The sequence below is a fragment of the Cyprinodon variegatus genome, unplaced genomic scaffold (genome assembly GCF_000732505.1).
Source record: "Cyprinodon variegatus isolate N-32 unplaced genomic scaffold, C_variegatus-1.0 Scaffold270, whole genome shotgun sequence".
Lineage (NCBI taxonomy): Eukaryota > Metazoa > Chordata > Actinopteri > Cyprinodontiformes > Cyprinodontidae > Cyprinodon > Cyprinodon variegatus.
In genome coordinates this window covers 803,034-827,141 of record NW_015150723.1, presented here as the reverse complement: position 1 = coordinate 827,141, position 24,108 = coordinate 803,034, and the positions used below count along the sequence as shown (strand labels likewise).

General features: G+C 37.1%; 1 protein-coding gene across 8 annotated transcripts in view; it reads left to right on the top strand.

The window, feature by feature from the left end:
* The window catches only part of ccdc88a (coiled-coil domain containing 88A), a 66,607-nt gene that overhangs the window by 3,570 nt on the left and 38,929 nt on the right, over positions 1–24,108 (top strand). For all 8 annotated transcript variants that reach the window (XR_001481451.1, XR_001481452.1, XM_015382953.1 and 5 more), the window contains exons 3-4: positions 8,372–8,480; positions 21,776–21,845. Coding sequence is in view for 6 of the 8 variants with exons in the window: in XM_015382953.1 (XP_015238439.1) it covers positions 8,372–8,480; positions 21,776–21,845 (179 nt within the window). In the remaining 2 variants the exon portion in view is untranslated. The remainder of the gene's footprint in view (positions 1–8,371; positions 8,481–21,775; positions 21,846–24,108) is intronic.

The window sequence follows — 24,108 nt, the reverse complement described above, 5'->3', positions numbered from 1 at the left end:
TTCTCTAAGGCTTCTGTGTTTGTGTGGGAGTGTGTGTACATGTGGATGTTTTTTTTTTTTTTTTTTTTTCCATTCCCTGTGCATTTGGTTTTGGACTGAGGCAGCTGTTGGTAGTCGTCTAGCCCAGCCGCCCTCCCACACAAAGGGCTTCAGTACTTGTTAGAAGTTGTGTTGGTGAAACTGCATGCTCTTTGTCTGCTTCCCCACTTTCAGACTTTGTTAGTCTCCTTCAAAAACTCCAATTTGTCAGAAAAAGAAACTAAGTTCAATGCTTAATTTATAGATTCAAATTCCAGTTTCTGCTTTGAAAATGACAGAATATTCTGAATTTCTCTTCAAAGCCCTCATTTATGAAAGGTAATAGATATAAAGCCAAGAACAATGAAAGAAAAAAAAATCAGCCATTATAGATGTTTCCTGGTGTAGTCCATTATTCCAGTGTGTGTGTGTGTGTATTTATCATGGACGTGGTAGACCGGCTGGCAGCACTTGTCATCAGGACAGCATGGGAGAGCGTAGAGAGACCCCAAGATTATCTAACGGTTTGCTGACAGACACCCAGATGGCACCGGGTCCCCTCCCCTTGCCCTTGAGTGACTGACATCATCTAGCCAATTACATCGCCTCCATACTGATGTCATACCAATTAGCTGTGCTGCTCAGCAAGAAGGCGCCAATTAAAGTTAGTCAGAGATGCTGCATGTCTAAAATCAGTTTTCTTGGCAGTTCTGCAGACCAGTACTAACTGTTTGGACGTTCCAGTGAATCTTTCAGCCAGTCTTTTTCTGACTGTTGGGAAATAACTGAAAATAAAGTGAAGAAAATCCTTTTAATAGACATTTTTCTAAATGGTTACCATTTGTGATTTTAACTGAACATTTGTTTAGTGTTAGACCTGAACATGCTGTATAGTTTGTCTGGGTTTATTTACTTTCTGTTTTTCTGTAGGTCTGTACGTTTTCATAAATCTGCAAAGCAGAAACTGTTAAGTTCTTTACCAAAGTAAATCCAACAGGCCTGATCCTGAGCTGATGCTCACTAAAGATTTTTCCCTCAACCCATACCTTAGTAGAGCCATTGCTATTGGTAAATTTCTTAGTGATATTATGATTATATGCATCTCAGTGAACCTCCGATTTACAACCTGCCTTTCTGACGCCTCACCCTGATATGCATCATATAAACCAGCGCAGTCCTGATGAGGTATGAGTAAGATGCACCTCTCTGCCTCTCACAAGTTAACTGCTGCTTTTCTAGCCAAGGATGAAAATAAACTGAACTTTTGGTGGTATGTAGATTTGGTGAAGCTTTCGCTTGACTCAGATACATTATTTCCCTTTTCAGTTTGTACAGTCCTTTTATAGAGATTGGTTTAAATTCAGATGAGGTAAAATAGTTCAGTGAGAGTGAACTTAATAAGTCAGACTTTCTGCTGTTTTCCAGATGAGAATATTTGTTTTATCCGTTACTGTAATCTATGTCACTTTGATGTTTTCTTATCTTAATAGTTGGCTTCATGTTCTGTAAAGATAATGGGTAAGCAGGAACCCAGCAATTTGGATTCTAATGTTACAGTTTATTTCTATGAGGCTAATTTTATTAACTGTATACCCTTATTGCAAGTTTGTATAATCCAAAAATCCATCTTCCAAATGTGTGTTATCAAAGCGCTTGAAGGTTTTTAATGACTGACTGCTGAGCTCTTGTCTTTCTGTGCTGTATTACCCCCAAAACTTATTTAAGCTTTTGGTATATTTAGCTTCCCAAGCTGAATGTACTTTTGCTTTGGTTAAACGATAAAACAAATCAGTCATGGCTATGTACTATTAGTGCATGTATGCAGAATCAATAATGTCCGCTTTAAGATTGATTAAAAAACCGGGAATGCTTGCAAAATTGGTTTTAAATTCAGCTAATTGCAGAAAAATATACCACCCTAACCCACAGTTCCACGGAAGGTTTAATGAATGAAGGTTTAAATGGTCTTCCACAATCTATAAGAATTTTCTGATGTTTTAAATAGACTGTAGTGTTTTTCTTATTCTTGCCCACTGTGGTGAAAATATCCACATTGAAGATCTTTTTTGGCTGCTCAGTGGCTCAGCAAGTAGAACTGCTGCCTTGCATCAAGAAGATTACAGCTTTGATTCCCAGCCCGGGGTCTTTCTGCATGTAGTTTGCATGTTTCTCCAGTGCATGTATGGGTTCTCTCCAGGTACTCCGGCTTCCTCCTACAGTCCAAAAACATGATTAGGTTAATTGGTGTCTTTAAATTCTCTTTAGGTGTGTTTGTGTGCATGAATGGTTGTTTGTCTCTGTGTTTCTCTGCACCAATGGAATAAAGCAAAAAGATTCCACTACTGTATAGATGTATTCAGCTCATGTTAAACTTAAAATAAGAAGTTGGGACTCAATTAATTTTCGATTCTGTAAAAAAAAAAAAAAAACCCCCCCAAAGAAACGGCTATTTATGAAGCAAATACTGACTTCAATGTTGTTAACCAACTCTAATCTTTTGGTAACAGTTTTTGTTTGTTTTCTCTCTTCTTTTAAATCAAAAGCCCCAAACAAAGTCCCATGCGTTTCGGATCTCTGTCTTTATATTAATAGTTTACACCGATAAAACAACTAAATAGTGCTTTGCAAAACAGACCTGACTTTGACATATATGGCTGTGATTTGCAAAACGTCTAAGCTTTAGATACTGTTAACTTCTTACCCAAAGGCAGGTTAGTCCCTCTAACTGTATTGATGTGATCTGCAGAGAGGTGTTTGAGACCTAAAATCACTACAGTTGGGTTTAGGTCCCCTCTTGATGACTACTCTTTTCTGGTCATGATCAAGTTTTTTATTGGGTCATTAAATTAAGATGTTTTCAATTCCTATATTAGGCATTGTATTCTATTAAGGCTCTATTACAATTGTAAAACTAAACCATTTATGTTATATTTGTGATGGAAGAGGTTGGAGCAGGATTTTTTTAGTTGTAAGGATGTTTGTGTCGTATTTGAAGGCCAAATATCAGGAAAGTATAGAGAACTAAGTAACTGCATAGGTAACACCAATAATCTGAACAATCATTCAGTAAGTCATTGTTTAAAATGAGTTTTTACGAATACAATAAGCCAGAAAAGACCAAACAAGAATTGGATACTGAAGATTTGAATCACAGTTATAAATATCAATAAGCAGAGTCTTGCATGATTTATTGTTGCTCTTTGGATTGCAATTCTTCTCCTTTTTGTTGTCATTTCTTAATTGGCTATACAATAAAAGAGAGGGATATAGACTAAAAAACATATTTGAGAAAGAAATCAATAATGTATAGGTTTGTTTATTTATCTTTAGCTTCACATCTGGCTGGGGAAAAATATCACCTTTTGACTGTCTTCTTCTTCTTCTTTCAGCCCATACTTATATTGAACCATTTTACCTTTCTTAATGTTATTCCTTCTCTGTTCCCACTCATTTATTCAGTGCTCTTTGTTCTACCGTTTCCTGTCTGCGCCAGGTTATAGCAGACATAGTTCAGATTCTTGGACTGAAGAAGGGAGCCAGGCTTATCTGCCACTGGGGTGTCTCTCTGTCTCGTTTTTACGGCTACTGTCTGGGAGGGGGAACAGGGCCTCTTTTTTTTCAGTTTGATGTTAATCTTTCATCACTTATAATCATCTTTGAGTCATGCCAGTCTCGTTGTTCATACAGCAGGAGGTATTTTATCATACCTGTCAGGAAACTGCAGCTCTGACCTTAAGGGATGAAAGTTTAACACACAGCTGTGGTGATGTGAGTCCAATGCGAGTCACTAGGAGCCTCATAACCAGGAGGATGTTACAACTGTGAGTCTTAACTTTCTCATGTCACGCATTGCAAATTAAGTGCTTTTCATGCACAAACACAAAAAGATTAGGTTGAACACTATGGTTATACATTATTGTTTTACTTCTACATTTTCCATTTTCTGCTCCCATTATTGGGGTTAATTTTCTAGTCCTGCCTTTTCTCAGTTAATGCAGACTCAACACTTTGTCCATCTGTTCTGAGCCTCCCAATGGCTTAAGGGACACATAATCCCCCTCAATGGTCCCCTCAAACACATTTGTTATAAAACTTCAGCAGGATTATTAAGGTCCATAAACTACAGCTTAACATTGGCAATTAGCAGCATGGTTGCAATAATTATTTACCAGCTACTCTATCTTTCTTAGTTTGACTTGGAGCAAAACAATCTATATCATTAAAGTTCTGAATACTCTGTAGGATTAATTTGGCACTGACCAGTATAATACAGGTAATACAGGTTCCAATATAAAATACACTTTTTGAACTCTTGCCTGAAAAATTTTGGTTCATATAAAGCATGACATTGGGTTGTTTCTGCAGATTTATTGGCTGCACATCTGCTGACTGTGGAGACCATTGGAGACCATCATGTTTAGAGCAGCCATTAGAAAACAAGTAGACTGTGCTCATTAATGGACCTTATGTGCAACAGTACCCTAATAGAGGTGTGGAGTGTTTATAGGATGTTTAACCGAAGTTACTGAGGTGGCCGAAAGTGGACCTACCTGTAAACTGCCGTTGGACTGCGAAAGCAGTTTCTTTCCTGGAGTTTTTCCAAAATGTGTTGATAGTGCAGATATTTATGAGCTAAATAATGGGATGTCTGAAGTTGTTTACATTTGTGAACCCTCACCACCAGGACCCTCTACTCTCTCGCCAGGTTTCCTGAGCTCTTTTTCCATCCTCGTATTCACAAATTTTAATAGGTGACTGTGTGGAAATCCTGTCTGTATCGAGTCTGAGCAGAGAGGCGTGGAAGCCCAAAAAGACGTAATTTGGCTGCACGGACCTCGAGGACGTGTCAAGCATAATCCAAGCTTTAGCCTCATCCATGACTACTTTAAGTAAATCAGGTTTGGTTTTTTGGGCACCTCCCAGTACAATTAGACCATCACATTGAACTACAGTATGGACTCAAGGAAAGAAAGAACCCCTAAAACTGTTAATGACATTTTCTCTCTATAACATCTAAATGTTGCAGCTGATATTTAACCTCCGTCTATTGTTCTTATAGATGTGGTGGTGGGTTCCTCTGTTGCTGTTGCTGTCCATGCGCTTCACAGTTTGACAGGTTTTGAATTCAGAGATGATGTCAAGGGTACCTTGTTTTTTATCGGGTTTATTCTTATTTTATTAAGCTGATATTTCTTTTGTATATATTATCTTAAATGACTATCCATGCTCAACAAAATGTTTAGTTTCCACCAAAATAAAACAGAGAACCACAACTTAATTTCATTTTAAATTGTAAATATTTCTTTAGTTGCTGTTGGCTTTAGTATAATCTCCTGTCATAAAGTAAAAGATGGAGAGAGAACAGGTTTGATGTAATGTTTAAAATGTGAAACCTTGACTTTTATTGCATGTAGCATTTTATTTTATCTTCTGTTACCTGAACTATTAACCTCGGGCTTAAATGGTTTTCTATTCGTGTTGCCCTGCACACCTCAGGAGCCAAGCCCACGCTGCCCCGCTGTGCTTGGACAGTACAGCTTATAATCCCCAGCTCCAGCACGTGGCCAAATGTAGCCCGTATTCTTTGTGTGTGTGTGCACATTTAGGCTGCTCTCTGCTTCTATGTGTATGTGCGTGGCTGCCCAAGCTGAGCCTAATTCAGCCTGTCATATATAGGTTAACACGACTCCATAACCCACTCAACCAATCAAAGGCGGGACACGGGAGGAGGAAGCCCAGTGGCCCCGGGGTCTGAGGCTGCTGAGGAGGGACGGCACCGACGGGCCGGCTTATTGACTCGCCGTCTGGTCGTCTTGCTGAAGAGTTGTCCACCTTCCTGGCAACTGAACTGGCTTTGGCTGTCTACCCCTAATCTTTTTGTGTATTTAAAGTGTTAGATTTACTGTATCAGCAGGATTAGGGGGGTGGGGGTTAATAAGCATGTTTTTGACAGCCGTTACTGTTTTAAGTCTCCTTATTTATTAACTTCTTAATCCAAAAGGGTGTCGGGCTGTGCTTCACCGCACAGGGGTGGCATCAATGATGTTGATGTTTTGGTTCCACTTCTATGGCAGCCACGTAGTCATCTGACTCTGACAGTGACGGAATGCCATTTTTTTTCTCCCCCATACCTCCCACAACACATTACCCTGCTCGCCCTGATAGGATTATAGCTTCCTCTGTGATTTTAATTAAAGAGTTAAATAGACCCCCTATAATGGGCTTCGAAAAGGGCTGTGTGTGTGTGAAGGGGGTAGATGGGGAGGTCACATGAGGGTCCATTTAGACCAGCACTAAAAGAACCCTGTGTTCACCAATTAGCATAAATGACTCTGTGTATTGGGGTGGAGGCTGACCTAAGCTAATTAGCACATACAAAAAAATTGCCAGTTGAGTTAGAAAAAGGCTTTCAGAAAATATAAAGCATGCATCACTATGATCATTAACATTATTTCCTTGATGGCCTTCCTGTTTGTCTGCTGGCGTTTTTCACCTTGCAGTTGTGTTTAATGTGACAATTTATTTCTATAGATCAGAGGTTGTCGGCTGTTTCTGCTTAGAAAACATGTTTTTGTAGCCATTATTAGCCCTACTATGCAAAGGGACATTCTCATCTACTTTTATTTCAATATTAAAGTGTCACACATTTGTTGGTAAACAGATTAGCAGGCTATAGGCAATGCATGAACATGCATGACTTCACTGGTGCTGCTGCTCTGCATGCATTCATAAACAATTGGAGCCCCCTCCTCCTTTTTTTAAAGAGGATGTTCCTGGCATTTGACCCCTAAAAAATAGGTCACTGGGTATATATGTGTTATCGATTGAAGATCATATGAAAAGCTTGATGGAAAAAGGGCTTCTATCGATGCTTTAAGGTTCTACAAATCTTGAATATAAAAGAATTGTTCTACATGAATCCAAGTCAGATCCTGTGAAATACAGATATGGGTTTTCTTTCACAGCGTAGAGAAATTATAGTTTTTACTTCAGACTCTCTAAGATTAGAAGCTGAGAGATGAGACTGATTGTCAAGAGGAATCTCCCGTTGTCTAACAGACTAAATAAATATTCTGATTTGTATAAGAAAGTAAATCCTTATTAAGTTTAAACTCAATTATAAATTTTATATAAAGTTAGAGGAATTTTATATTCTGTTATTCTTTTAGATATTTTCAGATTCCACTTAAACATTCTTTCCTTTTAGGTTATATATGAGCAAATAACCATTTAGATGATATCTTATACTATTAAAGTTTAAGTGGCAAATAAAGTGGCAACTTGGTAAGATATTTCTAAAAATGTCTTATCATAAATAAATTGAAACTTTTATAAAGAGGGGGACTTTCTTTTTAACTCATAACATGATGTCACTAAAGATTTCTAGCTAAAATAGTGAATCAGATAAAGTGTAGTGCCTGGGATCTTTTTTTTAAGCATTTTTGTTTTTTGACTTTTTAAAATATAATGAAATCGGGTTGGCTATAAAAACTCCCTGCTTCACTGATTGCAGTCCTACTGCACATGTGCTCTCCAAGCTGAGAGATTATTATTTTATTTAAAATTTCTTTTGTGCATGCACAGGGTGACAGAGACCTGGACGATTGTGAAATTCGTCCACTTTCGAAACCTTTTTCAAAGCATACCATTGTCAGAGAAAGCCCGTCTTTTGTGAAAAGTAGAGACACAACAATACTTTTCAACCATGTTCATGTATTATAATCTCGGCCTCTTTAGTTGTAGCTCTCAAATGATGCAGGGATTACAATGTTTTTACCTGACAGATAGCGGATTGTCTTATAAGGCAAATATACATTCTAAGGAAGCATCAGGTTGCTACAGTTGTCAATGCTCTGTGTGTTTAAATAATATGAAGATGTAGATGTTTTAGACATTTCTGAAACATTTATAGTTGATGTTTGTTTTACACCAGGATTGCTGGTACAGAATTTATGAGCCATATTGATATTGTTTAAAACTTTAATACAGTAGTGGTCATGTGTTGTTTTGCATAAGCAGTCAAGAGGGTCTGTTGCACAAGAGTTGGGAATTTGAATTGGTTTCGGGGTCATGAGAACAAAGTCATGTGTGGAGGTCATACAAGTATCCAGAGACACTTATTAGGCCCAGAACGATCATTAAATGTTCTTTCAGTTTATTTCATCAAAAATATTTCAGTTTGAATTGTTATTTTAAAGGCTTGTAGTTTCCGTTTGTTGATTTTTCTTAAAACATGATCCATTAAAAGCTGTCCTCCTTATTTTGTCGCAGACACTTGTTTTAACAGTTTAAAAGTTAAACATTTGAGGGGAAAAAATCTTTGGTAACCTTATTTTATTGTTCTTCTTTCTAGAAATCCCAAAGCCACTGTGCAGAGGACCAACAAGAAAGTAAACAATGACCCTACGCTGCGTATTCAGAACCTTTCTATTCTCATCAGGCAGATTAAAGCCTACTATCAGGTAAGATATTTTACTTTTCCTATTTTAAATTTTTATATGTGCATCACATATAAAGTTTAGCTTAATAGTTTTCAACTATTAAGGTTTTCTTTTGTATAATGTAAATCAAATGAAAATCCCTTTTATTTTTGGCTTAAGCTGTGCATATTGTTGTATATAAGCACAATAACATGGTCATCAACTCTTTGCTGTATAACAAAGATATTTGCAGATGTGAATGAGTGTGATTTAGCATCCAGACAATCAACCAGATCTGTGATGGTGCCAAATATTTAAGCAAACATCGGAAAATGAAAGCACATTGATATGGCAACATGTTAAAACAATAAATCTCTTGTATTGGTTTAAAATCTTTAATTTATTACAGCTTAGTTTCCTTGGGATAATGTTCTTTGTTGTTCATCACCATTCTAGACGAGGTTTGTACTATAACTTGTTAGTTTATCGTAGAGTCTTGAAACTAAATGATATTAAAGAGGATCTTTAAAGTCATCTAAATTCTTACAAGACAAACCTTGGCTTTCCTCTGAAGTGAAAGCAAAACATGTGTTCATAGTGCTGTAAAGAGATGCTATCTTACCAGCTTTTCTTCGCTTCAGAGGCTTGTATCAGCTTAGCCAGCTTCAAAATATTGAGGTTTTTGTTATCGCCACGACTGATCTTTTTTGATCTGAATGAAAATGGCTGCAGTTTGCCATCCCTCTGTGCTCAAAATAAACTACGGAAGAGGAAATATTAAGAAGTTCTTTAACTAGACTTTACACAGCAAGGATCAAATTAACAACAAGCAGCATTTTGCTGTTTTTGGCAAACTGAAATCAGCTAGAGGGCTGCAGATGAGCTCTTAAAACTAATATTTCTGGTTTTTGCTGTTTGCTCCTGAGTTGAAAGAAAGAATAGAAAAAGGGGAAGAACTTAAAGCTTTTTAAATCCACCTTTACACTGAAGTTAGTTAGTTTTTATCATGAATCAAGGAATTAGAAAAAAATATCTCAATAGGGATTCAGACATGTTTTGAGAATAATCAACACTCAAGCCTGATTCAGGATCAGGATGTTTCAAAGCAGTCTGTTCATTTTGTAAAGATGCATACCTAAGAAGAAAATCTTGTTCATTTATAGCAATGCCTTTAGGAAAATATAAATCTGTAGTCCAGCCTTACTTTTAGGTATCTTGTTTTTCTTTTTTTGGATGAAGTCGGATGGGCTTTACTTTGCCAGTACATGTTGCAGCAGCAGAGATGGTATCTGTGAGGAGATGCTTTGTGCCAGGTTTCTGCAAAGTCCGAAACCTTTCAGCTCAGTAATGGTGCCAGTTGTCTGATCATTTTGTAACCGCAGATGTTGTATCCCATTCTCTTATCACATTTAATAACAGATAAACAAATAAAAGACTTGCCCTTACTAGTTTTTATATCATTGGTTTAGTTTTTCAGTCTCCCTGCTCCTGTACTGTCTTGTCTAAATGCAATATCAGTCATTTCCTGTAAAGTCTTTGTAGTGGTAGCAGTCAAGGCTAACCAACCAGCCTGTTGCACAATGTCGCAAGTTAGCGCTTGGTCTAAGACTCCAATCTTCTAGTGTCCTGGAACCTTTAGATGCATACTTGTTCAACACATCATTATCAAGTCAATAAATCATCTCCTCAGCAGGATTTAGATTTCTGAAAAGTCCTGCTGATGAAATGTTTGATGCAGGTCTGCTGAAAGGAGGTAGGCATCTAGATACTGTCGTCATCAAAACCCCATTTTTTTATTTTGGAAAGCAGCAAGTGGGCAAGATGTTAATTTTATTTATTTATGATTTAATTGATTAATGATTGATATCACAGTGTTTCTCAAATGGAAATCATTTGTCTTGTTTTTGTTGGATCATTGCTTCTGTGATTGTAAAAATCCTGGTAGACACTCCTGGATCATCTTATGTAAACTGTGAGGCTATTGTTTGAAAGGGAACCACTAAGAGCTCCATTAGGGTGCTTCAAAGTGCTACAGAATTAACTGTTATCAGAGTCTGCCTGCATTAAGTCCTAACTTGCAGAGTGTCTGGATGATGAGATGAAGAGAGGTTAACGACATTACCAGGGGTCAACTTTGTGACTCTGTTAGACTCTGTTAGAACTTTAGAGCAATTATATGATGATATAAAGAGCCGTCCTGATTATGGGAAATTTGAAGCATTAGAGATTGAACTATGGGTTAAATAGATATTTATATGAATTTGTTTTAGGGCTAGTTAAAAAAAACTGTTAAAAAAAAAGTTAGAGAAATAGGTAAGTATATATTGTCATAGGAAAAAACCCTGAAACAATTAGCATTCTGTTTTTAACCAATTAAATAATTTGTTTGGCAGCAGAGAAATGTCTAAACACATCGGTGACGTTTGTGACCATTCAGGTGTCAGGTTTGTATGGATTTAGATTTAGAAGAACATTATGAATCAACAATGAAACTGTTGTTCGTCTGCGACGTTTGATTAATTCTGCCCATTTGTGCACACATCTCCTCCATTGACCTTAAGGTCATACTATTGTTCTGCTACTTGTGTCTGTAGGCCCCGGCTCAGAGACCACCTATTGGGTTTAAATCCCTCGCTGTGTGTTCATTCGCCCTCATGATGGCATTTCAGAGACTTTACTGCTCCTTAAAGGCTCCTTGATTGACTGTAATTGAGAAATGTCTGTAAAAAAACAAACAACTATTATATCAACTGTCATAAATACACTTAGATGATGAAAATTTTGTTGACATTTCTTTTTTTTTTAAACCTCATTTAGTCATGTTCAAAAGATAAGCGTATGCCGTACCCCTTTGTTTAGGCTAGAGTGTGATTAAATAGCTTTTGAAAATAACAAACTTTGCACAGGGTTAAACTTCTTTTTTCTGATTACCTCAAATATCTACATTAAAATATATCTTTTTATTTGGTATTTTTATCCTGAATGTTTTGTTTTAATTAGCTGTTGGCTGAAATTCACCATAATTACTTAGGCTTAATCAATCTATGTGTAATTAATTTTTTTTCACATAGCAAAATGAGTTTCTGAAATAAAAAACCTTTTCCATTACCTCATTTGTTGAATATGACGGTATGTACTGCTTTGTTGTTTGTTAAAATGACAATGAATCAAGCAATGAAACATATTGTCATTTGAGAGATAATAGAGTTTATTCAGTCTGCCTTTATTTTAGGTTTTCATACATGGACTTGATCCAAAAAGGTACATTTTTGATGTTCTGTGCTTTATTTGCTAATAAACTGGGCTGCATCATTATTTTTTCTAGGGCTGCAACTAACAATAATTTTTCAAATCGATTAATCTGTTGATTATTTTTTTCGGATTAAATGAATAGCAAAAGGTTCCTTAAACGATATGTTTTAGGAAATTAAACTTAGGTGAAACTAAAACTTTCCAATTGAGGAGTTCAGGATAGAGCCCATTTTTATCTTAAATGCAAAATGTTTATATATTTTTTTTACAATTTTGGTATAATCGCTGCTCTGAGTTAGTTTCTCTGTCAACTAAAGGAATGTTTTACAGTCTCTACAGTCCAAGTAACGTTTAATTGATTACTAAATTAGTTGACGATTATTTCAATAATCGATTAATCAGGATTAATCTGGATTCATTGATTCAGCCCTAGTTTTTCTATATATTACACAGGACTAAAAGGTTGCAGATATTGAAGTCCACTTGAAGTATGTGATTTTTCCAAAGATGCTAAAGTTCCCAGACAGTAATTGGAACATAGATGAAAAAGCTGGGTAAAAGGCTTTATTATAACTGATATCATCATTGCATGTAGACTCTACATATAACATTTCACTGGCATCTAGTTAAAGAACTTTAGAATGGTGACGCTGCATACTAGAAAAAGCAGTTTTAGACCATAACCTCAGTCTAAAAGGTTTTGCACATTTCTATTTTTCCTATTTTGTCATAGTTTTGATATTAAAGAGGATCTTTAATGCTGATGCATAGGAGGGAAAATAAGCACGTAACCAGATGAAAGGTAGTGAGAGAGGTGCAAGACCATGCAGCTAAACAGTGCGGGGGGTAGGGTTGGTGCAATTACATTATGGTTATTTTGCACCTCCTTATACGATCAATACATTGATTATAAACTAGACTTTAATGTGAATTCACACTGATGTTCTAATACAAATTTCAGTAGAGTTAGAAAATGTGCACCTTCAGTTTCCACTCGTTAGTTTCACAGATTTTGAGGCCAGGCGAGACAGTTTTTCAGTTGCACTGAAATATTCTGAACTCATGAAGAACAAAGTCCTCTCATCAATTGGTCTGGACCAGAAGCAGATTCTTCTTTCCAAATGCTGTTCTTCTTCTGCCCAAATGCTGCCATTCTTATGTCACACTCTGCCTCTTATAAACTAGGAGCAGTATACATTCACACTGCAAGCAAATCTCTTCAAGCTTTGGATGGAGCAGCAGTAGTTGCGGTTCTCTGGTCAATTCCAAGTTCTGGGATTGGTTCACACTAACATGATGGGCTCTAGAATTAAGCAGAGCATACACTGCTGTGCAATATTTTCAATTGTACTATGCGCAGGGTTTAAAAGTTCACAGCTCACGATGCATGTTCTCATGCTGCATGTCCAAAAACCACACGAGATGAGCACCGAGAGATTGCGCTGGTTGGACTCCCATTTTCCCTCCGCTCATAGACACTCGTAGCTCTGCTTCAACAGCAGGATTTGCCCACGAACACCTTATGAGGGCCGACTAAATTTCAGACACGTTTGATTTCCTCCCGACCTTATGATCTCTAATTGGGAGATGGTCGTGAGAGGCTGATCGCCCCTCTCTACCCCCTGTGTGGTACACGACGCAGGACACACGATGAGGCTAAAACTTGGCCCGATCATAAAATTCACGACTAGAAAATCGGCCTGAAAAGGGAAAAAAATCGGGTATGCCCCGCTTTAGGTAGGGTAGCAAGCTTTCCAAGGGCTTTGTGTAAAAGTGCTGTGAATCTTGGCTGTTGTGACTTTCTAATCTACAAAAAGGGATTTTCTATTTCAGAGATATTTTATTTTCTGTGCAATAAACAGAGCACTTTCTTGTAATGTCTTTTGTAATATTGACTTTGTTGCCCGTTAGAGGAGGAAGATGATGCAAAGCAATTCATATAAGCAGAGCTTTGTAAATGTATATCAAATGTTGTGACAATGCCAAAGCTTTATATTTCCTATTTTAGAGGGAAACCAAAGGTAGGAGTTCATTAAATCTGAGCCCTGGCTAACTCCCTAAAGGATCTTTTGGTGTCAGGAGGAAAAGTAATTCATTAAGCTTGTTGGACTCTTATTGACAGACAGTTGAGGACCTTCCTTAGTCTGCTCTTTTTACTTCACCTCCCCCATTTGTCTTTTTCCTCCTCACGTCTCTACTGAGTGTAATATTAGGAGCTTGTGTGGAGAATGCATGAGAGGATGAGTGAAGGTTGACAAGAAATTCAATAATGATGGTTTAAATTTCATAAAATGAGCTTTCTAGGGGAGAGCTGAGTGTGTTTCCACACCATGTGCCATATGAGAGTGTTCAGTCTTTGTTGCTGTTTAAGTATATCGTGTAGGAGGACGTCTTTGTCTAGACTGGCCTTACTCTTTGATTCCACAAGCTGGTAAACGGATCAAGGCTTAGCAGCTGTAGCTTTTTAGTTTGTGTAAATTAAAAATGCTTTTTAATTTTTGATGAAAACGGGAAACTTTTTCTGTAGGATGGCCTCGATATATCTGCATACTAGTAATTACCACTTCTCTATGGGGCGACATATTAACTTTGCCAGTTGCTTAGCCATTTTTGCATAGCAGAGTCCACTTAAGGAATCATTAACCTGTTTTTCTTTCGGCGTCTTTTACTTTTAGTTGGGAGAGTTTTGTCCATATGTAGATTGTAGATGTTGTTCTTGTGTATATATATCTAGTTAGTTAGTTTGCAAAAGAAAAGCCCTTCTGTCTTTTTTTCATCTCTTTAGTTTGGGGTGTGTCATAAATGTTGTGAGCTGTGTTTTGACTGTTAAAAGGGTAACAGAGAACCCTATTCATTAAAGCTACGACTGGCCCTAAAGCTCTATGGTTATTTGGTCAGTCTGAGTGGTGGCTTGTGAGTCTCCCATTGCTTTGCTGTGTTTGCTAGATTCCACCATACTTTGGACTCTGGCTTTTTTGTTAACTAGTTTCTTTCTGGTTTATTCTGATTATAAATTATTTAAATGGATCAATTCAACCTTCAGATGGTAATACTTCTGACATATTCATACTCTCTAACCAGTCTTAATATCAGAACATTTGTTTGCTTGTTTAGTTTTTCTGCGAGGGAAATTGGTAACCTTACCCTTTTTATTGAAAATAAAAAAATATAGTCCTATCTCATGTTGATCTTCTTTCCATATGTTTCTCACAGTACCTGGTCCTCATGTTCAGGCAACAAATGGTCTATCTTTAGGGAATAGCAAAGAAAACTCACAAGGCACTTCAGATTAATTAGAGCCAAAAAGGCATTGGAAATCCTTTATGCCAGATAGTTGTATAAAAATGCACTAATTTCTAATATAAAAAGATGAACATGCGTTTATGTTCACTGTGCTTCATGTGTAGCTAAAGCTTCACTGTTCCTCATTTGACTCCTTGCTTTGCTGCTCTTTTCAGCATCAGTCATAGTCAAAGCAGTTTAGTAGGGCACAAGCTTAAAGCTGCAGGCTAAATGTGTGTCATCATGCTAAGTCACATGCTTGCTATTCTGAGTATCTATTTGTTGATGTCTGCTAGCTGGCTGGTTTTTTTTTTTAAATATACTATCTACATTTGTTTAGTTTATGAATCTAATGTAGCAGTTGCCATATTTGCATTTATGTAAATAACAAACGTTCATCTTTTTTCTGGAATTGTTTTTTCACTTTGGTCCTGAATCAGACCTAACTGTTAATTTTTTCCACCACTTTTGTTTTTGTTTGGTTTTGGCACATATAAAAGGTATTAATGAATCTATTTTGTTATTTAATTTAGCTCTAAGGACTATCGTTTAACCCATATTAAACTTGCAAAACTTGCATGTTGTTTTGATTACCTTGAAATATAACTGAAAAAAGGTTGGATATATCTACATGTGCTCAGTCTGTGCAGCTTTGTCTGTGTGATGAGCAGGAAATGTTCAAGTAAAATGTATTTAATATCACCTAAACTATACAAATAACTGGTATTGAATTTTTTTTTTAGCTAGTTTAGTGAAAAGTTAGCTTTTTTTTTTTCCTTTTCAGCTTCTGTTGCATGAATTTACTTAATTCCACATCTTTAGTCATTCATATACAGCAACATATAATCCAGAAGAGGCCAAAAAGAAAAATAATTTTTTTTTCCAACTTTAATAACTACAAACTAGTGACATGCTTGCAATGTTTGCGATATGTTTGCCTGCTCAGGTGGAAGATTCAGAATGTTACCTTTACATAAATGCTTTTGAACGTGCTCCAAATAGATCAAAACTGCTTATAATTTATATATAAGTACTTGAGCAGACTGCTGAGTTATGTAAAAGATGTAAATCCCTTTATTGTCCCATAATTGGGGAAATTAACTCTCAGCATTTAACCCATCCCCTTGGGAAGCAGTGGGCTGTCATTGTTTGGCGCCCGGGGAGCAGTGTGGGGTTAAAGGGTCTTTTGGGGATCGAACCAGGTACTTGCAACCTTCTCAGAGCACAAGCACACTGCTGTAACCACTAGGCTAACACTCTCCTAGAGCAACAGAATCTGTTACCATCCAAAAGATAATTGGTGCATAATCCAGTATACCATTAAAAAGCAAGGACTAGGGCTCTGTAGATGTTTGCTTTAAATAGCAGAACTGAGGACAAAATTAATCCTCATCATGACTTCCTTTAAAACAAAGAAAAAACATTTTAACCATGCAAGAGGTTTGGTTTTAAAAGTATATTTTCTGATATGAAATTATTTCAGGACTTGTCTTTACAGTAGCAAAACATTTGTCTTTATAAAAGTAGAGGTTGTTTAAAAACTGGTCCAAATATAACGTGATGTAATTACAGCCTTCAGGGGGAATGGAATATGTGTAATATGCGGTTACTGTTTATACGTTTGCCTTGAAGGGGAATTAGTGGCAGTAATGATGTGTAGCTGGTTTCCATATACTAAAAGGCAGCTATTTCAGAGTAACTAGGGGAAACTCAAAGCTGGCTTCTTGTTTTGCCTCACTGATCAAACAATGTGTTTGGGATGTAAATGAAATCTGTTGACGTAATGATTTTATTCATGATTACCATTCAGCGGTTTGTGCTTTCTTCTTGTAGCTCCGTTACAATTAGTTTGATGAAGCCGAAATGCTTTTTTTTTTTCAGTAAAAATAGAGTTTTACATTCAGTTGACTGTGGCTATGATGTTATGTAACCTCTACAGTACAATGAGTGCAACAACGTTTCTTTGAAAATGGTAAAGTTGTAAGTTTTTATAGCATCTATTTGAAATGTTAACATCTCAAAGCATATCTCACAGCTGTTTCTTAATAGTTTTTTGAGCCTCAAATACAGCAGAGCCATATGATTTTGGACTCATTGTGTATTAAACACAAATGATTTTTGGCTTCATATTGTTTTATCAACTTGTGAAATGTTTCAAGGAGCTGATCCAATGTTTATACTGAGTAAAATGGCTGCCTTGATTTAAATTTGATTGTGTGAACTTTTCATGCCACTCTGAAGCAGAGCCCTGGGGTGATGGGGTCATGCTTCCCCAGCCCACCTGCTACAACCGCTCCACTCATTCTGCCCCAGGGCTGTGTTGTAAAACACATTTTAGCTAATAGATTACATAGAAATGCGAACGAAACGAGATACTAATGGCCGGTTTCCTCCACCTACTCGTGTAAGAGATCGTGTGCCCATCTGTCTGTTGGTTTCTCCTCAGCTGCTGTTCTTTTCAGGGAGGTTTTTTTTTCCTTCACATTTTTGTTCCATATAATTCAATCTATTAAAATCTGAATGTGTTCCCTCCTTAATATAACTAGTTTAATTTCTGTTTTACATTTGAAAGAAAAGAGTCTTTGTCACCTGGCTCTGCTATAATGGTGACAAGAGTATTATTTAGATGAATTAATTTTAGCCAGCAGGTGTTGTCATATAGACTAACCTCATATTAGATTACTTACCCTTCTTATGTGCATTAGTTTGGTTTCTTGAAGTGATTTAACTGCAAACAAAGTTTCTTTGCATTGATTCACTTCGTGATGTTGGATCATCTGTGTTTCAATATGCATGTCTGCATGCCAAAAAGCAGAAGCATGTTTCTTCCCACTTCTGATGAGGAAATAACCTTTTACTTTAGATCTCATAATCTCTACAGCTTCTGCAGCAGAAGGACAGTCTGCAGAGGCCAGGGGAGATTGCTGGTGTGCCTGTGTGTGTAAATTTACTGTATCGTGTGCAGGAGGCTCCCTAGTATGGGGAGAATAAACCCATCTTCCCGTTTCTATGGTAACTCTGTGTCTGCAGAATGGGTGTGATTCAGGCTCTCAGGGTTTAGGCACACACACATTAAGTAGCTGTACAATTAGCCCCCTGTTTAAGCGTTACCGCTAGCGGAAGTTGTGCTTGGGTGGAGGGATGGAAAGGTGGATGGAAACTGGAGATACTGTTCAAAAGCAACACGGGAACTTTACAACCTTTCAACTGCTCTGCATTTCTTCAAAATAAAGCAAAATAAATGTGTATATAGCCTTGCAAATGTAACATTAAATGCAACATGAGCCTTACTTTATACTGTTTGCAGCTTTTGTGTGACCATCAGCTAGAATAATTGGAAATCGTCAGAATTGACATCTTTTTATCAGCAGAGGTGCATTTGTTGCGTCAAAATGTGACATGTTTACAGAGCTGGACTCATGTCACGCAAAACTCCAAACATGACTTGAATGAACACTCTACCCAGTGCTTCATTTATTCAGTCTGTGTAAATATCTCTGTGGGGTGGAATAGGATCCAGTGTTGAAAAGCCTTGAATGATGCTAGAATCAATAACACAGCTATGTTGTGTCAGGATAGGGGGATGGTGTTGAACCGAAAGATGTGGAGGGAGGTGTTAACGGCAGCACTGCAACACTAGAGTGAGAAACGATGGATTTAACACTTGGCTTTTCCGTATTTCAGTTTTATCTATGGTTTTAAATACTTCTCTTCATCACAAAGCTGGGACTTTTTCACAGCCAGCTATCTGACATGGACAGGATTATCTATACAAATCATTGAAGAGACTAATAAAGTGACCAAGCAGGAGACAGTTCTGCAGTGATGGCCTCAATAGAGTGCTAAAGCTTAATCTTAAAGCCTTAATGTGTGCTCACTTGTGTGCCTCAGTGTTTCACATATTGCTACAACATCCTCAGTGTAATGTTATTCCCATTGCTGCCATGTACATTATTTGTATATGTATAAAATCCAAACTATATCTAGATAAGCCAAAGTCTGTATTAGGTCTGTCTGCTTTATTTTTTATTATTTTGACTATTTCTGAGGGCAAATGTTCACTATTATCCATAATAAGTCCAGAACATTTAACTTGGATCATTTTAATTTATAAATTGTTTATTTAATATTTACCAGGTAATGCCAAATACGAGTTTATGTTTTTTTCTTATTTTGTTTATTATCATTCCCAGATCTTTAAAAAAATCTGGAGCCAGTATTGGTAATTTAACCTCTCCATGTGGACTGGATTATAATCCTCAGGTGTTGGCACTGAACATCTTTCAGGCCTCAAATCAGTGTTTCAACTCTGTTAAAACCTACAAAGTCATATTAAGAACACTTCTAGAGGTGAAAGTATACCTTCTAGTGCTCTTTTCCAGTAACAAACTATTTTAATTAGGCTGTGCATTACTGTACATATATAAATTGACAACCTTTGCATTTACTATTTGTCTACCCGACCTTTTTTATTTTAGCCTTGCTCTGACATTGGGAGTTTATGATTTTAGCTATTTGATTTTTTTCTCTTTTGAGTTTACAGACTGTTAATGTTTTTCAGGAATGTGAAAACATGGATTTTTATTTCATTTTAAGCAAACTAAAGGTTTAGTAAACCTTTATTTTCCTTTTAATGTATAAAATTATTTTGCCAGCTGACCAGAAGCGTCCAACATCACATCATTAAAGGGATTTTACATTTTCAAACATTTTGAAACTGGAATTTAAAAAACCTTAATAGTAACCAGTCCATTGCTGATGGGCTTTGTATAAACATGTTAAAATGGTCAGGTTATGATTCCACAGGGTACAGCACATTATCAATTGGTCGTTGGCTTAAATGAAAATGAATTCAATGTTTTAAAATAACCTGATTTTAGAATTTTAAGGTGCTAAACCTCTGTTGTTTTGCAGGATTATCTAACAGGTGCATTTAAAAAAGGGTATCCTCTGCTGACCGCAGAGTCACTGTTGTGTATTTGGTCGGTGACAGAAAGCACAGCTGTCTTCACATCATACTTACTCTGCAAATGCATGCTGCCAGACACAGTGACAGGTGGGAGATTTGATAGGACAGCTGTGTGGATATTATGCTTTTGACAAAATTATTGCTTTATAAGTCTAAAACCAGAACAATGTTACAGGAAATTAGAAACATAATAAAGTTTTGAGCAAAAAGTTAATGTTTTGTCACAACGCATAGTTTTCTTGATTTTTGTGTGTGTGCATGCATGTGTGTGGGAGGACTTCATGGTCAGCGGGCTGTCAGACACACCAACTGTCTCTGTGAGATGAACTGTGGCTCTCTCTGTTTTGATTTCTCTGTCAGAACCTTGTGGCGATCAATCTGTCTTTGTTTTCACACTTGAGGTTTATAACTAGAGCCTGCAAACTGTAGCCCTTATTTCCAAAGTTAACTATTTATTTGTATCATTTGTTTGATTCACAAATAAACTGTTGAAATAAGACTTCAAAGTTTTGAGCTAATAATGGAACTGCAGTTGATTTGTGTTCAATGAGAAATGTAAACCATGAAATATTCAATTTTGTTGACCTTCAAATTGTTTCTGTTTAGAGAAAGCAGACTTTATTGTGAATAAAGCTTTTGTTTTACATTAATTAATTTTCTTCTTTAAGGGTCAAACATTTAATTCAAACATTAAAGACCATTTTTAAGTTATGCAGGTGGTAGGGTTTCCGTGTAACTGAGAGATGATCGGAAATTGCATCTAAATCTGAAATAAAGTCTTATTGGGCAAATATGAGAGCTCATGTTTGCTTGTTGAGCATCAATGCTAAAGTTACATCTTCATGTTTGCTATTTGAACCACAGCCCCCACCGTCTCTGTCATGTGCCTGCATGGTTCTTATGAACTGCAGCTTTTGAGCCCGTCTTGGTTTTGATTGGTCGAATGAAGGGACTCCATAGGTCCCAGCTGTTTCATTCACGCAATCCACATAGTCACTCTCAAAAACTCTTTTGTTGCAGTGCCTACATGTGAACATCAGATTTTCTGTTTCATCATAGCATCCTAACAGGGATTATTGACACTATTGCAGTTAAAACATGTTTATATAAGGTTGTGGTCATGTGTTGGCAGATAGATTGCAACTGACTTTAATGGTTCTCATCCCTGCTAGAAATGTTGTTTATACAATGCAGACATGGTCATTATAAGGCCTGCCGATCATATCCAGTCTTTAGATGATATGCACAGTGCCTAGGTGGACAACAGGATGCAGAAGAATGAAAAATGAGCATAAAATATGTAAGGTTTGCACGCAATAGCAAGCGTAGCCATTATACAAAAATAAAGACTAAATATATTTTAAGGGGTTACAGCTGTTTTTTTTTATGATTAAATGTTTTCACACACTGTTGTTTCAGCCCAGCTGTGGTTAAACAGGGAAATGTAGAATGATGATGCTTCAGCACTATGTGACCTTTTAAGTGAGGGCTTTACAGAATCACCTTATCAATCTATTGACTAGTCGTATTGCAAAGAACCGGAATGGAAATCAGTTGGGTCTTTCCATTTTTTATGATAGTCACTGAATGTCTACATGTGACCTAGTTGATGGACCGAATCATTACCATCACAATCTATGTTCCTTTGGTCTTGATTTTATTTTATTCAACCTCCTTATTGGCTGCAGATGGTAATAAACAAAATCAATATTGACTTAAAATGATGTCCTTAATTACTTTCATGTGAATTTCACAGCTCTGACTACTGAATCATGACCTCTGTCTGTCTGACTGTCTTGATCTAACATCTATGTGTCAATTTTTCTCTCATCAGGAGAGTCTCCAGCAGTTGGTGATGATGCCTTTACCAAACGTCCTGATTCTGGGCCGAAACCCTCTGTCTGGTGAGTAATCCTCTTATATGGAGCACAGCAATGCCATTTCACTGGCAAACTGTTTGGATGGAGCTATGTGGGTTTTATTGGTGTGCTCCAAGGCAATCCTCTGGTTGCCTACATGCTGGTAGTTGATGTGTTTTTGCAAGTCACTATGAGGGTGACATGATATTTAAGTAGTCTTTTCGTCTCTCCATTAAAATAAAGTACAAATCTTCTTTTAATGATTTTGTACTTGGTTTTTGTCTTTCTTGTTTAGTAGATAATTTCCTGACATGGTTATTTATATCTCTGTCTCCATATGCTCCTTGATGAGCTAATAATTCAGAAATTATACAAGTAAGAGTTTGAAAATCTGGAATGAATAATCAGTATTAGATAAAAGAAAGTCAAAATGGATTATTCTGCTGTTGAGGTAACAGAAAACTGTTTTGTGGGTTGGTGATAGACTACCTTTGTCAGTATGTCCTTACTCCAGGGCCAGATCTGTGAAGCGCTATAGTGTTAAATCATCTGAACATATCGTAGCACGCCTTTTTGACCCTCCGCTTAGCCACGCTATTTGATACGTCTGTGTGGCATTAGGGCAATGATGCTGTGTCAAATGCTGAGTGTCATTAAACCATCTTTGAACACTTTGACCTGCAGCCTTTCTGACACCTGATATCTCAAAATGAAACCTTTGAGAAGAACAAAAGTAAAAGCAGGTGGTCAGTGGAGTTTATAATAAACCAGGTTTATTAAATAAAAGGAGAGTGATATGTTGAAAATGTGTGTTTACCAGCTGGAATCACTCTCAGCAGATGGTTTGTTGCCCTTTGAGTTCATCAGTTTATCATCAGTCCTATAAAGGGAGTTTCAGACTTTGATGAAAGAAGCCTTTGGCTTTTTAAGCTAATTAAATGGCTTCTTAATCCATCAGCTAGCTCCATCACATGTTGTTTTTGGATTTTCAACACCCTTTTGTTGCCGTAGTTGCCTCTTTGATTTTCATTCACCCCCCTTCAGCACTAAAGGTGTATAGGTAAAAAGGTTAAAGGGACTAAACACACACTGCTTTGCACTAATCTAGAATACACATATGATGTTGTTTTTTTATTTTACAGTTTTTATTATGTTTCAAAGTACTATTTCAGGATAGTTATCTGAGCAGTATATCCAATAGCTTTTAAGACTTACTGAATCTTGCTTATGGATTTACAATCCATTTACAATTTATGCTTTAAAATACTACTCTAGTAAAAGGAACTACTGAGAATATACAAAGGTATGTTGATGTTCACCCCTACAAAGAGTACCCCTTTCCAGATGGCTGAAAAACCCATTTAAACCCGGGAACAATTGGCTTTTAGTGGCAGTGGGAACGGCTCACGGCGCGTGTTTACCCGGGTCAAACGACTCAGCAAGCGACCCGCGTTAAAATTGCCTCGGCTCTGATTGGCATACAGTTGGAACACCTGACCCAGGTTGACCCAGTAAATTACGTGACACCATTGAATGCGACTTATGGATTTCGGTACACCGCGCCAGACGCTTCTAATCTTTCAAGCTAAACAACTCTGTTTACATTTGATAAATATAGCACAGTGTTGGTAAGGGATTTGGACGCATAATAGAGTGAAACAATATAGAATACTGACTACGCGTTGGCTCCTGTCCATGTTGCTCTCCATTATTTATTTCCCTTATTTCCGTCGCACTGTCGACATCATCAAAGCTCACCCAGCGTGATGCCGTCGTCAGACTTGCAGCAGTCACGCAGTGGTGGGGGACAGTGGCTACAGAGCTTGCCGGCAGAGGGTCAGACTCAGGTTTTTGGTCAAATGGGAAAAGAGGCAAAGCCTATTGTTAGCGTGTCAGGTTTTGAAAAACCTGGGTTGTCAGTGGGAAAGTTTAAGAGAATGTTTTGTCTGTTTCATTTGGCATCAGCCTTTGGGTAAGGGACGCTTACTAAATGATTTCACTGAACAGAAGAGTATCTGCTTATCTTTATATTGGTAGCAATTGATTTCACCCAACCATCCCCTTTGTTCAGACCCCATCTATACTGGCTGTTCATTGAGCACTTCAGTGTTGTCATGAGTCTTAGTTAGAAGCTGACAAATGTAGTCCTCTTTCCGTGTAAACCCATGGTTCATTTCTCTCTTAAGTTCTCCTGCATCCAAAAGTAAATACCTGGCAACAGCAGGCATTTGAATAAGGCTTTCAGGCTACACTGATAGTCACACCATATATAAAGCATCTCAGAGTTGATATGGAATTGGCATATGAC